Source organism: Bactrocera dorsalis, chromosome 1 (assembly GCF_023373825.1).
Source record: "Bactrocera dorsalis isolate Fly_Bdor chromosome 1, ASM2337382v1, whole genome shotgun sequence".
In the NCBI taxonomy this organism is placed as follows: Eukaryota; Metazoa; Arthropoda; class Insecta; order Diptera; family Tephritidae; genus Bactrocera; species Bactrocera dorsalis.
The window spans coordinates 40,326,515-40,345,625 of NC_064303.1; the positions used below are offsets into that span (position 1 = coordinate 40,326,515).

The 19,111-nt window shown below is 32.4% G+C and overlaps 1 protein-coding gene across 1 annotated transcript in view; it reads left to right on the forward strand.

Moving 5' to 3' along the window:
* Positions 1-12,902: 12,902 nt before the first annotated feature.
* The window catches only part of LOC105221872 (tyrosine-protein kinase Dnt), a 196,246-nt gene continuing 190,037 nt past the window's right edge, over positions 12,903-19,111 (forward strand). The window contains exon 1 of the mRNA XM_011199007.3: positions 12,903-13,582. Coding sequence (XP_011197309.2) covers positions 13,450-13,582 — 133 coding nt within the window. The 5' untranslated portion in view covers positions 12,903-13,449. The remainder of the gene's footprint in view (positions 13,583-19,111) is intronic.

Here is a 19,111-nt window from a genome sequence, read left to right on the forward strand (position 1 = left end):
ATCTATCTACAGATAACCATATTTCGAGCCCCGGCGAAGTCGATCAGCCTAAACCCATTTGGGGATATTTCCTCGTGGAAGCTGAATTTACCGCACCGTCCATCGCATTTCTTGGACGGCGGTGATGTCAGCCTTTGTTTTTACGAGGACATCAACCAGCTGGGCAGCGGCACCTTCCCAATTAAGGCTCCGGATATTCCAGGTGCATGCAATCAAATCATAGTCCTTAATTCGTTTGCCATGATCGTCATCAAAAGGAGTGTCACTCATCCGAGGCTTGTTGTTTTCTTTCATTGGGGGTGTTTTTTACGTGGCGGGTCTCAAACCCAGCGCACAACCCTAAGTAGGAAATATTTCGCCTTCTCAGCTCGTCTTCAAACGGATGTTCTTAGGCTACCCAGAGAAGACTTGGTCAAAGACTGGAAGTCGTGAGCTGCTTTAGCCATATGTAAAAGAATCGTTTCTGGCCACTCCCAAGTGAATGGTGATCAGAGAACTTTTCTCACTTGCGTGAACTTCTACACATGACTCCATCCTCCAGTCCTGTCTCTACGTGTTTTAATTTAAAAATGTATTTATTTTTCCAAAGGTTTTTAGTATTTCTGTCCTATCGTCTTCTATAGTTCTTTTTAATGTATTAATGGTTTTATTGAAATTGTCATTTATATATATTTGTTGATTTACTGCTCCTATTATCTTATGATTGTTTTTCTCTATTATTTCTAAATGTTGTAGTATGTTTTCCCTATTTTCATTGTCCATTGTTCCGAAGAGCCATTTGTATGTAGTTCCTACAATATTAAATGCGTTTTCTGTTATTTCCTAAATGCATTAATGTGTTTATTTTTGCTTTAATAGACTTTATTTCTTCGTATAATATTTCCCTGTCCTGTTATATTGGTTAAAATAATTTTCTAAGTTATTTTCAATTGTATTTATAATCTGCTTAAATTCCTTGGGGTGTATTATATGGATTACTGTTGCGGTTTGATTCACTATCTCTATCTCTCTGATTCTTATTTTAGCGTATCCCGATTGGTTTTCAAGCTTGTTTATTTGTAGAAGTCCATTGATTGCCGTTATTATCGTTAAAAGTATCGTAATTTTCGCCATATTAATCTTGAAATTTAAATTTTCGTTTAACTTGAGTCTTGTATGCTTTTTTAAACTTTGCATCTTTAGATATTAAATGATATCCCTCTTCTTTAAAGTTGTCTACTCCCTTGTATCTTGGTTGTGTTTTGTTAACTCTATGATTCTTTATATATTTATTCTGAAAATCTTGTATGTTTACCCTTTTTTCTTTTTTATTGATATTATTTATTGTATTTCCTTTTTGCTTTTGTAATTTTTGGCAAGTTTGTTTAGTTCTTGTTCGGAAAGTAAGTTATTTATGAAATCTATTGGCCTTTTTTTGTGGTGGAATGTATGGTATTATTATAAGCAGTTATTGCTCTGAATACTTTCTCTTTCAGATTGTCGTTGTTATTTGCATCAGCATTAAAAAGTCATAAGGGTTCATTCAAAGTTAAGTGTAATCTTTCAACATCTGCGTTTCCTGTTTTATTAATAAAATATCGAAATCAAATACATTGAGTTTAATTTTCCACCTTTGTAATTTTTAATTAGGTTCCTTTATATTATTTAACCAAAACAATGGACGATGGTCTGTTTTAATGGTGAATCTGCGACCAAAAAGGTATGGGCGAAAATATTTAGTGGCCCACACTATGGCTAACAAGTCTTTCTCTATAGTGCTATAATTTTTTTCATGTCCATTCAAAGTACGACTGGCAAATGAAATTGTTTTGTTATCTTGCATAAGGGCTGCTGCTAGAGCAAAATTACTCGCATCTGTCACAAGTAAAAGTTTTTGTGAAATGTGGTTGGATTAAAATGGAGTAATTTTGTATCAACATTTTTAATTTAAAGAAAGAATCTTTGTAATCTTGGTCATTAATGTTTATTTTTGAGCCCTTTTTTTAATATTTTATTATTAGGTATGCTATTTAATACCATCTTTTGTAATCAAGTGACCTAGGAATTTCGTTTCTTGTCTTAGGAAATCGCATTTATTTAATTGGATCTTAAAATTTTTTTCTTTTATTCTCATTAAAATTTTGCTCAATGATTCTAGGTGCTCTTCTACGCTTGTAGATAATACTGGAATATCGTCCATGTACACAATGCAGATTTTGCCGTTATATTCTTTTAATATATCGTTCATTACCCTTTGGAACGTTGTCGGTGCATTTCGCAATCCGCGAAATTGCGTCCAGCTTCGTTGATACCAGCCAAATAGGGCTATTGTAAGGACTAGAGGATCTAATTATACCTTGGGTTAAAATTTGGTTAATTTGTTTTTCTATTTTCGGTTTGTGTATTTCTGGGTATCGGTAGATTTTAGAGTAAACCGGAATATCAATTTTGGTTATTATTCTATGTTTTGTTGAACTTGTATTGGTGTCAACGAATTCTGTGACGCATTTATCTTTTATGTCATTACAGAAGATTTCCACCTCATTGTCTTTATAGCTCATTTCGTTATATATTTCTTCTTATTTTGTTATGTAGATAAAAAGTCAGTATTGTTTTATTTGTTTTTATAATTCTGTTTGGGTAGTCTATTATCGCATTTATCTTCTTTAAGATATTGTTACCAATGAGTCCGTCAAAGTTCTTTTTAAAATAACATTCCAGGAATTCACAAATGATTTCTTTTTCATTAAATTCTTTAAATATTGAGAATCTGCAAAGATCCTTAACTTCCGTTTTTCTTCCCGTTGCTGTGACTTGCACATCTACATACATCCCTCTTCCATTTCGGGTTACAAACAATTTCGTTGATCAAACTGAACTCTGCTCCAGTGTCAATGATGAAATATAACTTTCTTATGTGTGTATCTAGTATTATATAGGGTAATTGTTTTGTGAAAATTTGTATTTGCATTGCCAATATCCATATGTTCTGGTTTATTGCGATTTGATATTGCAGACCGATTATAATTTCCTGATTGGTTGTAATTCCGCGTTTGATTCCCATCTCTTTGTTGATTAAAGTTTATTTGTGGGTTGATATTTCCCTGTTGGTTATAATTTGTGTTTATTGTCTGGTATGACATTCTAGTTTGGCATGATCCGTTGCCACTGTTATAATTATTACCTACATTCCTTGGGACATAGCCACCGTTATACCTGTTTTGTGGCATATAATTGTTATGTCTATTATAAGTGGGGATATTATTTATATTTTGGTTGGGTCTGGAAAATGTTCTATTGTTAACGTTATCGCTAAAATTAGTCCTACGATAGCTATTAGGGTTAGGATCTTTCCTTTATTGCCTTAGCGCTCTAAAGCCTTGATGTCTAGCTTCTAATATTATTTTGTATGCTTTTTCTAGACTATCCGGGTCTCTTGCTATAATCATAGTTTTAGTGGGCTCTGGGAGATGTTACTTAAATGATTTCAGTGCTATCCTATTAACTTCATTCGTTGAGAAATTTAGAGCATTATGCGCTAATATTCTATTATGTAGTTTATTCCTAATTTTATTTATTTTTAAATAATAATTTTCTATTTTTGAGTCGAGAGTGATGGTTTTCAACTCATCCATAAGTTCCGGTGAACTTCTCTTTTCCCCGAAATTTCTCAGAAGTATTTGTTTCAATGTTTCCCAATCACTAACTTGTCCATATCTTTGAATTATGTATTTCCCTAGTTTTTCCTACGCATCTTCCTTTCAGAAAATTGAATACAATTTATTGATTACCTACATCAATAGTTAATATCGTGGGTAATATGTCTTCAATTTGTTTAATAAAGTCTGTTAATTGGTTTGGATCTCGTCCATCAAATTCTGCAGTTCCATTAATACAGTTCAAAGTGAGTTGAAAAAATGGTATGGTGGATGCTTCCATTTTGAGAGAATTTTATTTCAAGTGAAAATTATACATAAAAAAAAAATTCGTATTTATTTTGATTCAACTTAGTTTTATATAAGAAGTTTCTACGGCGCATTTTAATTGATCTTGTATAGTTTGAGAAGAAATCTAGTCAAGACACATTACCAATTTTATTATTACAGTTTTGGAGTCACTTGTGAAACTAGTGAAACATTATTATTTGACTTCGATTTTGCAAACTCTGTATACGCGCGATTGAATTTTTATTTTACACTATTGTGGGATAATTTTTACACATTGTTTTGTATTTTCTTACTTACTCTAAAAAATTTTAATATATTTTTATATAATATATATGTATTTTTCTTACTCTCATTTGTTCTGCTGTTGCTTTTGTTGTAATTGCTGTTACTGCTGCTGATGTTGCTTTATGGGTTGCATCCAAACTCAAATAACCGCTACCGTTGTACCAATGTTTTTCAGTAAAAATCACACTTTATTGAAGTTATACTTCTTATACGACGCCGGAAAAGGTTGCGATAGATTCTGGTTGCGCAACCTTCCATATAAAAGAAACGCAAAGTTGCGCAACCTCGCTCCATCCATATGAATGTAACGCAACCTTGTCTGCGAAGATGTGCGAGCAGCAAGCGAAGCGGTGACAATCGGCGATCGTTTATTCGTTTCTTTCGGCACAGCTCGGCCGACACAACAACACAACACAATGTTCCATGCTTATGCTGTTGTTGTTTTTGTAGAACAATGTTTCAATTTTTGGTTGGTGACATATTCACATGTGTGCGCATATGTATGTTTGTATGCTTGTGCATTATTGAAGTTATACTTCTTTTTCTTTCGTTTGTCTTTCATTTCTGCGAATTCTCAACTATTTTACGTATGTTTTGGTTGAAATACTCTGCGTTGGCCTTTCAGAATCACACATAATCATTTCTGTGGTTTTTGAAACTGACCCACGAGGACGAGGTATATGGTTCTATCTGGGAGCGTGAGATTTAAGAAAATCGCTCGCTTACAAGGGATAAAACGACTTCTGAGTAGCGATTTTAATGAATAAATTCACAGAATCATTTCTGTGCTTTTGGAAATCTATACTAATAAATATTTTTTTCTTACTAATAGAAAATAAATTTATCACAGCAATATACATAAACATACATAATATTGCTGTCAAAGTGTATTCAACAAAGTGAACTAAGTATATGACATTTAATTTTTCTTTACGCTTATTTGACGTGAATGTTGTCATTGACTTAACCCTTACATTTATTCAAAAATTCATATTCGGAAATTCAACAGTAAGCAAATTTCAAAACGAAAAGCAATATTTTTTTAAATAACTCAATAAAATGCCGAATACTTGTTGCCTATGCAAAACAACTCATGGAAGCAACTTACCAATGTTTTGTGCTCCAACTGACAAATCGCATAAACATCTGTATACAGTTTCTAATAGTTTGGCGGGGTACTGGTTACGACGTATATACTCTTACATATATAGTTACAATAAAATTTGTGAATAATGTTGCATTTATACACGTATGTAATTGTTTGAAAAATAAATATGAATTCATTATAACGTTGAGAAGAAATAAATTGGTTGTCTCTATTTCTATTACGTTTATATTTATCATATATATGTATGTATGTAAAGCAAGTGGCTTCATATTGTTCAAGATCAAAAAAAAAACACACGGGTTAATATAAACAAATACATGAATTGTTTACTATTTTATTGTCAAATAAGCGTAAGTCAAATACTTAGTTCACTTTGTTGAATACACTTTGATTGCTGTGATAAATTTAATTTCTATTAGTAAGCAAAAAATTAAAAATAAATTTATTAAGACTATACTTCTCAGGGCATCACAGCAATGTTATGTATATACATATTATGCATATGTATATACATATTATGTATATGTATATTGCTGTGATAAATTTATTGCGAAAGCAAATGTTCTACAAAGTATGTATATTCTATACTTAAACAAAATTATTAGAACCATTGTATGTTTCTTGCATGAATAACCAAATCATACTTAAGTCAGCGCAACCTAATTATCAATGGCGGTGTTGGTGGTAAGCGCTTGGAAGGTCAAGATGCTAACACAGGTCCCAGGTTCGAATCCCGACAGAATAAATTTTTTGCTTTTAACATCGTATACTATAAAAATAAGTATTTTTCTTTATTTTAATTTCTATTAGTAAGAAAAATATTTATACTTATATGTACATATATTTGCATACATTGCCGAAAAAATAAATCACAAGCATAAAAACATACATATGCGTACACATATGAATATGTCACCAACAAAAAATTGATCTTCACAAGTCAATCCGGCAGCCAAATTGGCGAAGAACAAAAGAAAGATGATTACGCTGCATATTCTCTTCCGCAACGAAGAGACGGAACTACTTTCCGAGTCAAAATTCCTTCATTTAGAGATTGCTTTATTCTTCATTTTATGTGCATAATAAATTTATAAAATGTGAATTTAAGTTTTCTAGTTTTCTTTCATACAAAATGATATGCATTTCAGAAAATCACTAAGAAGTATAACTTCATCCGCGCGTAGGGACTCCACGCACCTTTTTTTTATTTATATATTTTGAAAGCTCGCTATTTGCTGATATTGTTTAAGGTTTTCTTGCTGGGCATTTAACACGATTTAAATGTGTTTATAATATTTTAGCAATGTTTTTGTATAGTTCTATTAATGTTTTTCTATAAATATATTATTGTTTTCCACAATTCTATTAATATTTCCATTTTTTTCTTTGCACTATTAATGCCGTCGCTTTCACTAGCTTTTTTCCAATTGATTAATTGTGAATTCTTGATTTCCTTATCGCCAGTTATGGTTGACTTACTAACTTCCCAAAATTGTTAGTTTATCCTCGCCGCCAGTTTTGGTGTCATAAAGAGCTCAACTTCTTCTTGGCTCTTTATGTCAACTCTACAGTTAAAAATGAAAACACTGAGCTTCTTTGCTTAGGTCTAATCTTCGACTGAATTTTTCTTTATTTCAATTTGTTGCTCATATTCTAAGTGCGCGCAGGCTTCATACATGTGTTTATATTTACTTACATACAGGGTGGGCCAAAAGAAACCAAGGGGTGTAAAAAAATTTGACTTAAAAGTGCCATTGTGTCTCGGGCAGTATGGGCAGTAACTCCCTCCTGCTGAAACCACACACCAGGTCTGTTTTAATAGCAGGACGTAAAAAATTTTCTATCATAAACCGATACCGCTCTCCATTAACGGTTACAGCACTTCCATCTTCACTTCAGAAGAAGTAAGTAAGAAAATGTCATTGGGATTTTCAGATGTGATCCCACACCATACTGTACACCTGATGGGGTGTAATTGGCGTTGATGAATGGCTCTTGGATTTTGAGAACCCCAGAACCTACAGTTCTGCTTATTAACAAACCCATTCAAATGAAAATGAGCTTCATCACTCATAATCAAATTTTTAATAAAGTTGATTTCATTTCTGGCCAACTCTTGAAATTTAACTGCAAAATTTAGACGTTGTGTACCTCTCCATTATAAATTCTCCAAGTGTTGTCTATATAATCTGAAAGAAAAAATAAAAAAAAAATAATTAACGAAAAAGTTATTAAACTTTTACACCTCTTGGTTTCTTTTGGCCCACCCTGTACATACACACATCTGCATGCATGCCAGCAGAATTTGTTTTATCAGCAGAAAATGTGTAGGCAAGCTTCTCTTATTTCAAGAAAGAGTTCAGTTTTCGAAATCTTTCTTGAAGTGGATAATGTTTTATTATTTATTGGGTGTATGTATGTTAATATGTGACTATATATGTACATATGTATGTACAAACATTCATAAGGGAATAACAAGTGCCATACGCATCTTTTCGCATCTCCGCCAACCAAGGCCGAAGCTCACGTTTTGTCAAAGAGTCAATGTGTCGAAACACTGACGCGACGACAAAGCGTCACAACATTGTATTGCTGGTAGAAAATCCAAGCTGTGCCGAAAAAAATAAACGAATGGCCGCCGATTATCACCGCTTCCCTTGCCGCTGTTGCCATAAAATAAAAGGCGAAAATTAAAAATAAACTCTATCGAGATTCGAACCAGTGTACTCATCGTGACTTTTTAAGCGCTTACCACCACCACCTTCATTGACACTTATATTGCGTTGTCCTTGTCCTGTGCCGAAAGAAACTAACAAACGATCGCCGATTGTTACCACTTCTCTTGCTGCTCGAACAGCTTCGGCAACAAGCTAGCGTATATATGTAAGTTTTGTAAGAGCATGCATATATATCGACGCAAATTTTTTCGAGCCACGGAAAAATATTTTAGAATTGACAAAAATCATAAATCGACAACAGCTATGTTGCCACTTTTCTCACTGCTTTCTTGGAACAAACACCAGAAAGATGTTCAATTTATGATTTTTAGATTTTGCCAGCGTCGCGAAAAGACGCTTGTTGGCAAAAGCATGCTCGGGGAGATGTTACGGTGTCTGTTTTTATCAATGAAGCGGACCTCGCTTGTGGAATTTGAGCCTGCGTTTATGAATGAAATTGTTTTTGTTGTAAAATTTACTATATTTGGGCTTCGCCAATTTGACTGCCATATTGACTTGTGATGCTTCAGCTATTTAGACAACTGTTGTTTTTGTAGAATAATGTTTAAATTTTTTGTTGGTGACATATTCACATGGCGGATGGAGTCATGTGTAGAAGTTCACGCAAGTGAGGAAAGTTCTCTGATCGCCATTCACTTGGGAGTGGCCAGAAAAACGACTTCCGGTCTTTGACCAAGTATGCTCTGGGTAGCCTAAGAACATCTGTTTGAAGACGAGCTAAAGTGAGAAGGCGAAAGATCCCCTCCGCAGTGTTGTGCGCTGGGTTGAGAACCCGCCACGTAAAATACAGTACCAATGAAAAGGAACAACAAGCCTCGGATGACCCCCCTTGTAATTCATTTGTTATTCGTAAATAATCATAATTCAACAATAATTTAAATGTATATTTAAAGCTATTTTTGCACTATATTATATAAAATAATTGTGTAAAAATGAATAAGTGATGTGTCAGTGTATATAAAATTGAAAAATATAAGTGCAAAATTAATTTTATATATAGAAAATATATAATTAAAATATTGCAAATTTTCAAATTTAAACGCGAATATCTCGGAAACTATAAGCTTCCTGCGGCTATATTCGTAATCTGGAGAATCTCCTCTATCCGACCAATCCCCCTTTTATTCCCGAAATCCTGGGACGGTATACTAAAGCCGACCCTAAAACATTTTACATTTAGATTCATCTGACCATAGGATATTACATCATTTCTCAATAGTCCACTTGACATGCCTTTGTGCTAAAAGTAGTATTTTAGCGACATTTTGTTTTGACAGATAAGGTTCTTCCCTCGTTTTTTCGATTTTACATATTTTGCATTGAGCCTTTTATAATTCATTACATTTTTCATCATTCCCTTAAAATATTTCAACGCTACGTTAATTTTTCGGTAACGAAAAACTTCTTTTGTACAGTTTTTTTTTTGTTACCAAAGCTGAACCAGAGAACTTAAAGCATAGAGAAGGTGCAGGTTCGACTGCGAACATTTGTTAGATTTATAGTAAGGAATTCACCTCACAACCACAGAATTCACGCTGTTAAATGTTACCATTTTTAACAGTTCTCCACATACTCAACAGAGAAAATGAAGAGAAATACATATGTATATGTATGTATTTTCGGCGTATGATGACGTGGCATATATGCCCAAGTAGAGAATATGAAGAGACATAAATATATGTATGCATGCTCCTTATGATACTGATTATGTGATATTTTTACGCTTCAATTTTTTGCTTTCAACCAGGAAATCGCTTGTATGTGCTTTTGTGTTTTGCGCTCAGCAATAATTTTGTATGAATGCATGCATAATAATATTTATAGACAATTTGGACTTTAATAATTTAATTTGATTTTTACATAATGTATTTACTATACTCATAAATACTTTTGTATCATATTTCTTACTAATAGAAATTAAATTTATCAAAACAATATATGTATACATATCGTATCGTGTATGTATGTATGTACATCTTCTATCATATTAATCTTATGTCTCTGCACATGCTCATATCATAATATTATTATCTGCTCATATAAATGTATTATACGCATTTGCGTTATCACTTATCAATATACATAAGTATTACATGTGCGCGCATTGATCTGCATGTTCATATACATACATTCATTTATACTTATGTATATGTATATATAGTGCATATGTGGTATTCCATACCAAATCGACCACTTTTGAACCCGATCCCTTAGATTTTGCTGAAACTTATCCATCCTTTTCTACCCTTTGAAAAACATTTTTGAGAATTTTTTCAAAATTTTTTGTCCAACTTCAAAAAAGTTATGAATTTTGCTATTTTTTGCTAAAAAAATGGCTTCTTTATATTCAAATAGCAATAACTTTTGTAGAAATTGACTTTTGGGGGTTACACTATAATCTTTTAAATGAATCCACATTTTACACTTTTAGCACGTTTTTAAATAAAAAATCTCTATTTTAAAAATTACATTTTACACTCGTTTGGAACTTCATTTGTTTACCAAAAATTACAACGAAATGGAGCGCTGCCATGTGATGATAAGGCAATTCGCTGAAACTCCTCTTTTTCGCAAAAATTCTTCTATTCATGCATATGGATATTTTCTCTTTTAAATTAATACGAAAACTCAAATTTTCTTTCAATATGAATGCATGATAACCGAAAAATATAACCACTTCATACCCAAAACTCATATTTTAACGGGGTGTTCTAGTCTAGAAATTTGAAAAAATCGAAAATTTTTTTTTCATATTTCAATAATTTTGATATTCAAAAATATCTCCCTAAAAGGATTCTTCAAAACTCAAATTATTTTCAAAGTTACAGCCATTTTAGTGAGCGAATATCGTATAACGGTTGAGCGAATATCGTATAACGCAAAATTTTAATCGCGTTTTTCTCGAAACTACTATTTTCAACACTTCTGACATGATTTCTCAAGTTCTAATGAACCGATTAACTTGAAATTTGGTGTGTACCTTCTTTATATATCTCTCTATGGTTGGAACTAGGATTATTAAAAAATTTTGATTTTTACTATTTTTAAAAAATTTTGATCTTTGCCAAAAAACGGGCAAAAAATTTAAACAGTCGCCATTTACTGATTTTTTTTTTTTTATTTATCCTAGTTCAGACGATAGCGGCATTTGTACTGATTAAATTTTTTTTTTCTTTTTTTTCCGATCACCCAAAGTGTTGGAATCGTGTCAGGAAGGACGCACCCTTATTTTCAACCCCCGTCACGCCACCACGCCGCAATTAATCAAATTATCACAATTTTTTTTTTTTTTTTTTTTTTGTGTTATTAAAATATCAATAAATATCTGATAAAAAATTGGATAGTAAAAATGTTCTTAGTTTTTTTTTTATTTCACTTTAAAAAATGTCGTTAAATAGCATTTCTAGACTAGAATACCCCCTTAAATAAAATAATATATATATCGTCGCCTAAAATAGAAATCAATGTATCATCAAAAATAAATGGAAATCGCTGACAGATATAATAACCAAAATTTACCATTTTATAACGAAAACTTAAATTTTGAGTGCATGATAACCATAAATTATAACCACTTTATAACAAAAAGTCAATATATTTTTTTATTTTCAACGTAGAAAGGGGTACTACGCGAAAGTACTTCAGTCACCCCGGGTATTCGCTCGGCCAGGGTTATTTTTTTAGAGCGCAGCCGAAGGCCGCCAACGCAGAAAGGAGTACTATGCGAAAGTACTTCAGTCGCCCCGGGTATTCGCTCGTAATATTAGAATATTATCACACGATTTTACTTATCTGTGTTTATTAAATATAAATCACATATTATTCATATATTCACATATGTATGTATGTATAATATGTAAATGCAAAAGTGTTCACATATTCAATTTTAGCTTGAAAAATCTTCTTTATAGTTTTTTATAGTTAATAAAGAAAAAAGAAACATTTGAAAGTACAAACAAAGAAAACGCTGTGAAACGCTAAAAAATTCTTCACTTTTGGTTTTTAAGGTGTGGCAGCGCTGGTTTTCCTCGTAAATATAAACACTCTAAACTTCTCAGCCATAAATTTGATAAGAGATTTTAAATTACTAAATTTGGCTGAAAAATTACAAAATAAAAGTGAAAAGTGAACTTATTTCAATATTAAGGGTGTATATTTAAATATAGTGAGTGAAAAACGTGAAAATATTCTGTGAAACATGGAGAAATAACACGTGTTCTTAGGGCAATTTTTGAATTTTTAAACGTGAAAATTTTTAAAAATATTAGCTATTTTTACATAATTTTTGGATATTCCTCCTCTGGAGAAGCCCCCCTATCCGTACATACCCCATTATACGGAATTTTTTTACCCCTCCGCCAAAGTAATCGGAATCGTGCCGAGAACGTGCTCAATTCTGCTAAATAGCAGCGAGAATGGTGAATTCCGTATCACAATCTTATAAGTTCTGTTAGCCGTCCAATCTAACATCATACAGAATTCAATTTGCACCGTCTCTATGTTTTAAGTTCTCTGGTGAAAATCCCTCATCTCTACCGAGTACCCGTGCGAAAAGTTACGATATCTAAAACGAGAACCTTCGCTATTATAAACGTTCTCTGTCTATGATAAAACGTTCTCTGTCTGTGATATACGTTCTTTGCTCATCCTACAGATTCTCCTTCTAACATTTATTATCTGTTATAATAGTTACAACTGTCCGCGAGCAAATACATAGAGTCCACAAACAGCTAGAATCCACAGTTGCCCTTTGTTTTTCGCTAGCTGTACTTTGTTGCCGATAGAGGGCGCCATTGAGCGAAAAAACCATCTTGATTGTTGGCAATGCTGTGGCTGAACTGTCAAAAATACCAATTTTAGTTGACAGGAAATTTTCGTGGAAGAAAGTTGTTCGCGAGAGAGATATAATAGAAATTGAGTTGTTTATGTAGCTTCTGCTTTTTGTGTTGTTTGTCTGAATTTTCATATGTTTATTAGTGAAAATATGTTATCTAAAAAATGCAGTCGAGAAGAAAATTCTCTGAAGTGTGTTTTTTGGAGCAGGAAAAGGCTACCGGTAAAGAATGAAAATCGTCGATATCGTGGGGCGCAGCCGTGAAAAAGTCAATTTGTTTACATCCCTCATGTCAGCTGAAGTGAAGTGCAATAACAGAAACAAAGAAAACAACAAAAATATAAAGTGTGAAAAGAAAAATAGAGGAATTCACCAAAGCCTGCATAAATATTTTGTTTTCATTCTTATCGCAAATTGTGGGATTTATGTTTCCTGTGTGTAATGTGTTTCTATTTATCGTGAAATCCAATTCGATTAGTTGGGATTTCGTGACGACGATCTTCAAGTTTATATTTAGCAAAACAATTTTCGGCCTTCTTTGAGCAAGGAGTACACAAAATGGCTACACAAATTTATAGAAGTTTTATAACGTTGTCGTTGAGCTTTACATGTTGGTTGCTGCTTTGGTTCTGCAATGTTCAAGCTCATCTGAACGTATATCTGAATCCACAGGAGGTGATGCGATTATTAGGTAAGTTCATTGATCCCAGTAGAAGCGCCAAAAGTATATAAGTTGTAATTGGATTCATATGTATGTATAGGCAAATGTTTAACGAATAGAATTAATTGCCTTTAGTTCCCGTAAGTTGTGTCGCCGATGGGATCAGAGTAAATGTTCAGGAGAGCGGCTTTTCCGATTCCCAATTTTCACGGGAAACGTTTTAAAATCTACTTTACGAATATATACGGCGCATCCTTTTAAAAACATTTTTTTTTGTTTTAATGAAAAAATTTCATCTTTCGCGCTGTTAAACGTATACTTTCCATCATTCACTTGCACTTTTTTTTTATCATGTTAAAAATATACTTTCAATCATTCATTTACACATTCCTATTTTTAACAGTAACACCGACCCTGTTGATTTTTAATTATTTATTTTTTGATAAAAAACAGGGAAACTTCACAACAAAACAATTACGGCAAGTATTGTTTTCGAATTATCGATACTCTCGATATTCGAGTTGACCTAGAATTGAGAAATACATAATAGAAAGATAAAAAATATCTAAATAAATTTCGAACAGTGGTGCCATGTATAGCGTGTACTATATATCGGCACAATTCCGATTTCTTTGGCGCCTCGATCTGAATGTACCGTTGGAAAGAGGAAGTCCTCCTGACTAAAAAATATGTGGGGTTATAGGGTCCGCAAACGCTTAGTGTACGAGATATTCGATTTCAAAGTTCAAAAAATCCCCAAATTCCAACATTTCAACAAGCTATTTTTCCACATTAAACACATTTTTCGGACATTTTTTACTTCAAATTAATTAAATTAAACTATAAACATTTAAATACATACACATTTTTCATTTTTTGTAGGTTTTTACCTAAGAAATCTTTATTTTAAAAATTACTTTTTACACTCGTAGTGGGCATCATTTATGTGCTAACAATTATAAGGAAATGGAGCGCTGCCATATGATAAGCAAATATGAGCAATTCGCTGAATTTCTCAATTTGGATATAATTCCTCTTTCTTTATTTAGCAATCTTAATTCTAATAAAAACAAGTGTGTCTATAAATTATATATCAAATTAAAATGAGTATAAACAAATTTTCCATGCATATGGATTTTTTCTTATTCAAATTTAATAAACAACTAGGTAATATATAATAATATTACGGGGGAAACTTTAGTATACCATCCCACGATTTCAGGGTTAAAAGTGGTATGGTTGGATAGAGCTGCTGCTCCAGATTAAGAAAATTTTCCGCGCCGCGCTCCAAAAAAAATAAACATGGCAGCACTTTTCTCATTGTGCAAATGCAGAGAACTGTAACTAAAATAAAATAATTAAAATAAAGCTTTATTTACAACAAATATTAAAAAAATTAATATGCAGAAACGTTATAGTGAAGTGTTAGTAAGTGAAAAGTGCATAATATAAGAGAAAAAGCTACTCACAATACACAAATTATCAATGTAAAAGTTGTCAATTTTTCAACTTTAAATGCGAATATCTCGAAAACTATAAATCAGCGGCAACTATATATATATATTTTCGTGATCTGGAGAACGTCATCTTTCCATTGATACCCATTTTATTCCCGAAATCCGGGGATGCTATTCTAAATCCCAGCCATCTAAGCTTTGCAAGGATGAGTGTGATAAGTGATTTTTCAATTAATGAATTTAGGTAAAATATTACAAAATAAAAGTGAAATGTGAACTTATTTCAATGTCTACAGTGTTCATTTAAATATACCAAGTGAAAAATGTAAAAACAAAATTAGTGAAACTTAGAGAAATACCATGTGTGTTTAGTACAAATTTTTGAATCTTTAATGGTGAATATTTTGAAAAATATAAGTTATTTCAATATTATTTTTGGATATTCCTTCTCTGGAGAAGCTTCCCTATCCGCACATACCCCATTTATACGGAAATTCTGTTTTTTTACCCTTCCGCCAAAGTAATCGGAATCGTGTCCATATATCGTACAAAATCATAATATCTAAGTTTTTGATCCTAGATATACTAGGGTCTTCAGCAAATTAACGAGTAATATAACGTTTTACAAATTAATTTGGCTCCTTTTTGGTAAATATTTTTTATTATTTTCTTCCAAAATTTTTGAGATAGCTTTTGAAATTTTGCAGTAATAATGTTAGAGTATATACTTAAGCAGCTCACTTTTGCATGTGTATTATATTTTTGTTAATAAATAAATAAAATTTTGTATTAGAGTTTTGACAATAAACAGGTCCAAAGCCTGTTATGAACTTATGTATATAGTATATTAAAAATAACTGGAAAATTGACAGTAATAAGATTATAGAAAAATTTCATATAAAACTTGCTCTAGCTTTAAACCACCCGAAATGCTAAACTTTGGACAAAATCGAATGGTAGCATTCCGTTAAGTTTAAGTAAATCGTATTTCGGTATTGCTTTTTTACACAATCGAATTATCATTTTCTTTAGGTATTATTTTTTGACATAATTCACTATATGCATATTTTTACGCCGATATAAATAAACATAAATATTGCCGACCAAGAACTCTGATTAAAGGAATTAAATGCTTCGCATAAAGTTACTTCATTTTAATGCTAACTTTTTTAAATAAAGTTTGCTTCGACTTATTAATAGTTATTTGAACATGAAGCTGAACATTTGGTTTCTTGACAAATAGGTACTACTCAAAAACTTTTAAGTGCTATTTGTGATATCCTTCAACACATTTACATCGATCCTTCGTCATTCTTAATTTTGGGTTGGTTTCTTCGTCAGTTAATTAAACTACGTACACATTTTTTCTGTCAAACCTCATTCAAATTGCAATTTTTGAAGGCACGTTATAGCAACTGTAAAGCGGGTTTGGGCTAGAAGAAGCATTATTTTCTAATACTGCTTGTGCGTAGAAGTTTTCATTTGCTTCTTTGTCTTTTCTTTCTTTCGAGGAATGCTAATTCAAAACTATTTCAAAATATTCCACGTTTTGTTTTTATACTTTGTGTTTATATTGACACCCATTGACGGCGGTGACAGGGCAGTGAAATAAAATTTCCAACTTTAGTTGATCTCAGGCTTTTATACTCTACCATGATTTTTCACTTCACTTCATTGTCATTACTTTGGGAATACATTCATCATTAAAATATGCAAAAAAAAGTGTCATTGTGACATTGAAGCGAGCGCATATTTGAGTTAAGTAACTCGACACGCTTCTGAAAAATACTTTCCTGTTTATCGGGATATAGTTTGCAGCCACATACATTTACATACATATACATGTATATACGTATGTATATTAGAGCGGGTCGAATTGTTTCCATCAAATTGCATATGTCCGAAATGATCTCCCAATCATTCTCAACAACTTTTGTCTAAAACCGGTTTCGAGCCAAAGATTTTTAAGGTGAAACTTAATTTTTAGAGATTTGAAAATTTCTTTAGTTAGTTTTTGAGAAATCCGAATGAAATTTAATACATACATAAGTAAATTTTGACATTCTATTGACATTTGTTGTTGTCAGATCGGAAAACTATATCACATAGCTCCCATACAACCGATTATTGAAGTTTTATTCGGTTTAATGCGCTTAATTAAAAGGCTAAAAACTCGCAGAATAATTCTTGATATCGCATTCGAAAAATATTTTCCGTTTTATGAATTATAAATTTCATTTATGAAAAATTACATGCTATAAGTTTTTTTGAACGTATTATACCGAAAATATTGTGAATAATCGGCTGTATGATAGATAAAGATATGTCATTGTTGTCGTATTTTCTTTATTTTCACTGTCATTGTTATGTCATATGTATTAAAGAACAATTCTGCAAAATTTCATGATCATGGCTTTTAAGGCAGAATACCGAAAAATAAAACATCTGAATAATCGGTTGTAGGGTGGATATGCGACATAGTTGTCCAATCTGGCTGATTCCGACAAATGATCAATCTATTGTTGAAATTACATTCGGATATCTCAAAAGCTGAGGAGAAATGTTTTTTATAATGCCTAAAAATTAAACTTAAACCAAAAAGACGCTGGCTCGAAACCAGTTTTAGGTCCATATTCTTTTAGACAAAGTTGTTCAGAAAGATGCGTATAATATTTCCCGCATACGGAATTTTATCATTTTTTACCCGCTCTAATGTATACGAATTGCAGTTATTGGAGTGTTGAGTTAACATTGAGAAAATCACTATGTTTACCCCACTCTGCATTCACCTACGCCTCGCCAAACGGCAGTGCTGCCACAGCCCAGTTGGTCACGTTTGTCGCACTTGCTCCGCATACTTGCCACTTAGTTTTCCAAGAAGCGCTCCAATGCTTCTGAAGTTTTTTCATATTCTCTTTACCGTTTTTTCGCATATCGTTTCTTTTTATTTGAGTTTCCAGTTCTCCGTTCGCGTCTGCCAACGAAATTTGTAAGTGTAAACAAGGCAGGCGAACTTCAAGTTGTGCCTTCAGTTTCAGTTCAACTCAATTGAAGCTTTGCATGCAAGTGTGGTTTTAGTTGTGGATCCCGGTGTTACACTCCACGCTGCCACAGTAATGGCAGAAAATGCACCTGATTGTGTCAACTTGGAGATGAGCTAAAAGTTGGAGTATTTTCTCAGAACTACAACAATAAAAATAACTCATGCAACAACTGGCAAAATAAGAAATACTAATGAAAAGCAATAACAAGTATTTTCATAGTTGGTTGGAAAAATAAAAAGAGAAGAGCAAGTAGTAAAAATAACAGTAACACAAATTAACAATTTGAAAATGGCAACACAAGAAAACGGAAAAATCAACAACAATGACAATCACAAAATAAAGCAGAATTAAATGAGCAACAACTACAATTTTGAAGTTGGAGTAGAGCAAACGAATGGAAAATGAAGTAACAAAATTCAAATTAACCATGAATTGACGACAAATGAAGTACAACAACAATAATAGAGATAAAAAAAAATCATTCACTTCAGTTTGAGTTGGTAAACAACGTAGCGATTTAGGAAAGAAATTAGGAAAATCATCACATCTCTTGAAACTTAAAACACTCGTGCATTACTATAAAGTCAGTTATAGCGCAGCATTCTAATGAAGAGCTTGGGTTTATGTAAACAAGCGCGTCCATTGCATTACGAATTATTTTCCAGTTGAAATTTCATTGCAGAAGCGAGATGTGAGATACACGACAATTTTTATATTAAAATTTCACGGGTTTGTAGAGCGCAATTGTAAATTTTTTTTGAAGCACGAAAAAAGTTTGAGATGTATTCATTGCTCACTTTGTTTCTAACAGCCGCTAAGGTTAAATGTTTTTGACAATTTTCATTTGATAAAAGAAATAAATCAAAGGACTTGTTCATGAATTGATTGGTCAAAAACTATACTGTAATGATGCCCCAGTCTCCATATTCGCCAGACATGGCTCCGTGTGACTTTTTCCTAATTCAAAAAAAAAAAAAAAAAAATGACAGTCCTCATTTTAAAAGCTTAGATGACAGTAACGGGTGCTCGAAGTAGAGGTACTTTTGTTATGTCGTGTT